The 3,053-nt window shown below is 32.8% G+C and overlaps 1 protein-coding gene across 1 annotated transcript; it reads left to right on the top strand.

The window, feature by feature from the left end:
- On the top strand, positions 849 to 2,959 carry LOC107623657 (GDSL esterase/lipase At1g28610-like). Its single transcript, XM_016326003.2, has 5 exons — positions 849 to 1,254; positions 1,535 to 1,765; positions 1,872 to 2,020; positions 2,194 to 2,467; positions 2,628 to 2,959. Exons 1-5 carry the CDS (start codon positions 984 to 986, stop codon positions 2,858 to 2,860), a joined length of 1,158 nt encoding a protein of 385 aa, XP_016181489.1. The 5' UTR covers positions 849 to 983; the 3' UTR covers positions 2,861 to 2,959.

Genomic DNA, 3,053 nt, shown 5'->3' with positions numbered 1-3,053 from the left:
AACAAACTCTTGAATATATCACTTTGCTTTTTGTAATATAATATAGTTATATCTTAATTTTTATTTTAATTTTAATATTTGAATTAAAATTTTAATTTAATTTTAATTGCAATTAAAGAATGTCATATTTTATATTTTTATTGTTAAAATTATAATTAGTCATTAATAATAATATATAAAAGAAATAAAGTTAACAAGAAAAAAAAAAGATCGAGAACGAAAGAACTCTTTAATTTTTTAGCAAAAAATTTGATTTTAATTATAATAAAAAATAATGTGTGATATATTTTAGTTATAAAATTAATAATATATAATAGATAATAGATTTGTATTTTACAATAATGGTTGATTTTAGTATAATGTTAAATTAATTAGACATGCGATTAAGACTCCTACGTAGCATTAATCCTGTTTTTGTTATTAGCAATCTTGATGACTAATGAGGAAACTACAGGGAAAAAGAGGAGATAAGAATTAAGGAATTGGTCAGCGGAGTCTGAAGGGAGGAAGGTGCACGTGCAGTGTGCAAAAGTGCGAGTGACAATAGAGGTAGGTAGGTTAGGTGTGAGCAACAGAACGATGAGGATAAAACAGTCATTTTACTTACATTATTATAAACAACACTGAGTCACCAACTAAGAACAGACGCACTCTTTCTGCATTTGAATCAGAACCAATCAAATGGTTACCCACCGATAAATAAACAATCAGGAAAGTTGCGTTCCTAGGATTGGAATGAAGTGGTAGTTGCAATGCTCTCTCTTTATACCAACTACGTATTTTGAACAGAACTGAATCTATTAGTAATAATACAAAAGAATAACACTTTATATTTTAATGCAATTAGTGTCCGCATCATCTCTATATATACATACACGTTACGTTGGACAAAGCTAACAAATAAGCACGAACCCATTCTTCCTTTTTATTCATCATCACTTTGCATTTGCATGAACACTGAGTTGACACAGCAGAATTAGCATATGGCTTCTTCAAGGGCTTCGTTTCTGACAGTAGCGCTTCTTCTTCACCTGGCTGTTTCCTCCATTTTCATTTCCATTGCCACCTCAAGCCGCTGCTACAGAGCAATATACAGCTTCGGTGATTCCCTTGCCGACACCGGAAACGCTTACTATGACACTCACACGCTCCCTTCATCACAAACTCTCGCATTGAACCTTCCTTATGGAGAAACCTACTTTCATCACCCAACTGGAAGATGGTCTAATGGCCGTCTCATCGTCGATTTCATCGGTAATTAATAATATAAATAGGAAAAGTCTAAGGGCCAGCAACTTTATTAAATTCTGTCCAGCATGTAACCAATAAAAAAAAAGTGAGTAATCTCACACCATTAAAAATACCATTAATGATTACTTGATGGCTACAAATCACAAAAGTTACTGGTCTCCTAACACTCCTTGTATAAATAACCAGAATAGCCGTTAGTTAGTTTCTTGCCAGTATATATAATTAATAATGTTCCTGTTTTAGTGGATTTTCTGTTGTTCTGATATGCTGTTTGTATATGCAGCTGAGAAAATGGGTGTTCCATTGCTGAAACCTTATCTGGGAATCAAGAACGGTAAGATTAAAGATTGGAACCCAATGGAGGGAGTGAATTTTGCAGTTGCAGGAGCCACTGCTTTGGATTCTAGCTTCTACTTAGAGAAGGGTATGTATAATGTTGCAACCAACTATTCTCTGAGAGTGCAGTTAGATTGGTTCATGGACTTGCTCCCTTCCATCTGTAATTCTTCTTCAGGTATGATATACATACAGCTCGAGTGAATTGAAGTCTCTGCTTAACTAATTTATTCGGCAATACTTTATTATGAGTAATAAAACTTCGGTCTAATTTGATCTAACAGGGTGTAAAGAAGTTCTTGGAAGCTCGTTGTTTCTTGTTGGGGAGATTGGTGGCAATGATTTCAATCATCCTCTTTATCTAAATACGAGTATACAAGAAGTCAGAACATATGTGCCACTTGTGATTAATGAAATTTCTTCGGCTATTAATGTAAGAGTTTCTGTGCATGATGACAAATACTTACATTTGAATTGCTTATCTTAGATTAATCTAGCTATATATACTTTGTTTCATCAAGTCATGATTATAATTAATTGCTATAACAGGCTTATTAGTACCATTAAGGCCTTCCTAATACCTTTCATGATTCTTGTGATTTTCAGAAATTGATTAATTTGGGGGCTCAAACTCTCGTGGTTCCTGGAAACCTTCCTCTTGGATGCAATTTCAAGTATTTGACAACGTATGAAACTTCAGATAAGAGTGAATATGATGAAGCTGGTTGTTTGAAGTGGTTAAACAAGTTTACTCGATACTACAACAAGCAACTTTATGCTGAACTGAATCGACTTCAAGTGCTTCATCCCAATACAAATATCATCTATGCAGATTATTACCATGCTGTGTTGCCATTATATCAATCTCCAACACAATTTGGTACACAAGTCCTCAATCTTTTCTTATCTACTTATATGTTTTTACTAATATCTTTTTCAGTTCATGTGTACATATAATTATATATTATAAATAAACGAGTTTTATAACAATGGAAGAGTATTTTTAGAGTAATTTATGTGATTTCTTCATGCAATTTCAGGATTTACGGAATCAATTTCAAGTGCTTGTTGCCCGCTTAGAGTTGCAAACAATTCTAATAATGGTGTGTGTTGTGGCAATCCGGGGGTGATTTCTTGTAAGGATCCATCTCAGTATATTTCTTGGGATGGCTTGCACTTGACGGAAGCAGCATACAAATGGATTGCCAAAGGTTTATTAAGTGGACCATATACTAATCCTAAAATTAGTATTTCATGTAATTCAGAAATATAGTTACTGCCCCGTCTTCACAAGAAGAATAGATATCTTTGTACTTGTCTTAACCATTTGTTATGTTTTTACATTATATAATATAATTCTTTTAATGGTTTATTATTATATTCTCTTATAACGGAAAACAGTTATATTAGGTATACCATACACTCATAGCAATCAGCAAATTAATTATTTATATAAATGATTTATT

This window comes from Arachis ipaensis, chromosome B10 (genome assembly GCF_000816755.2).
Source record: "Arachis ipaensis cultivar K30076 chromosome B10, Araip1.1, whole genome shotgun sequence".
NCBI lineage: Eukaryota > Viridiplantae > Streptophyta > Magnoliopsida > Fabales > Fabaceae > Arachis > Arachis ipaensis.
The sequence above is the reverse complement of the archived record's forward strand: the minus strand, read 5'-3'. Positions and strand labels throughout refer to the sequence as shown.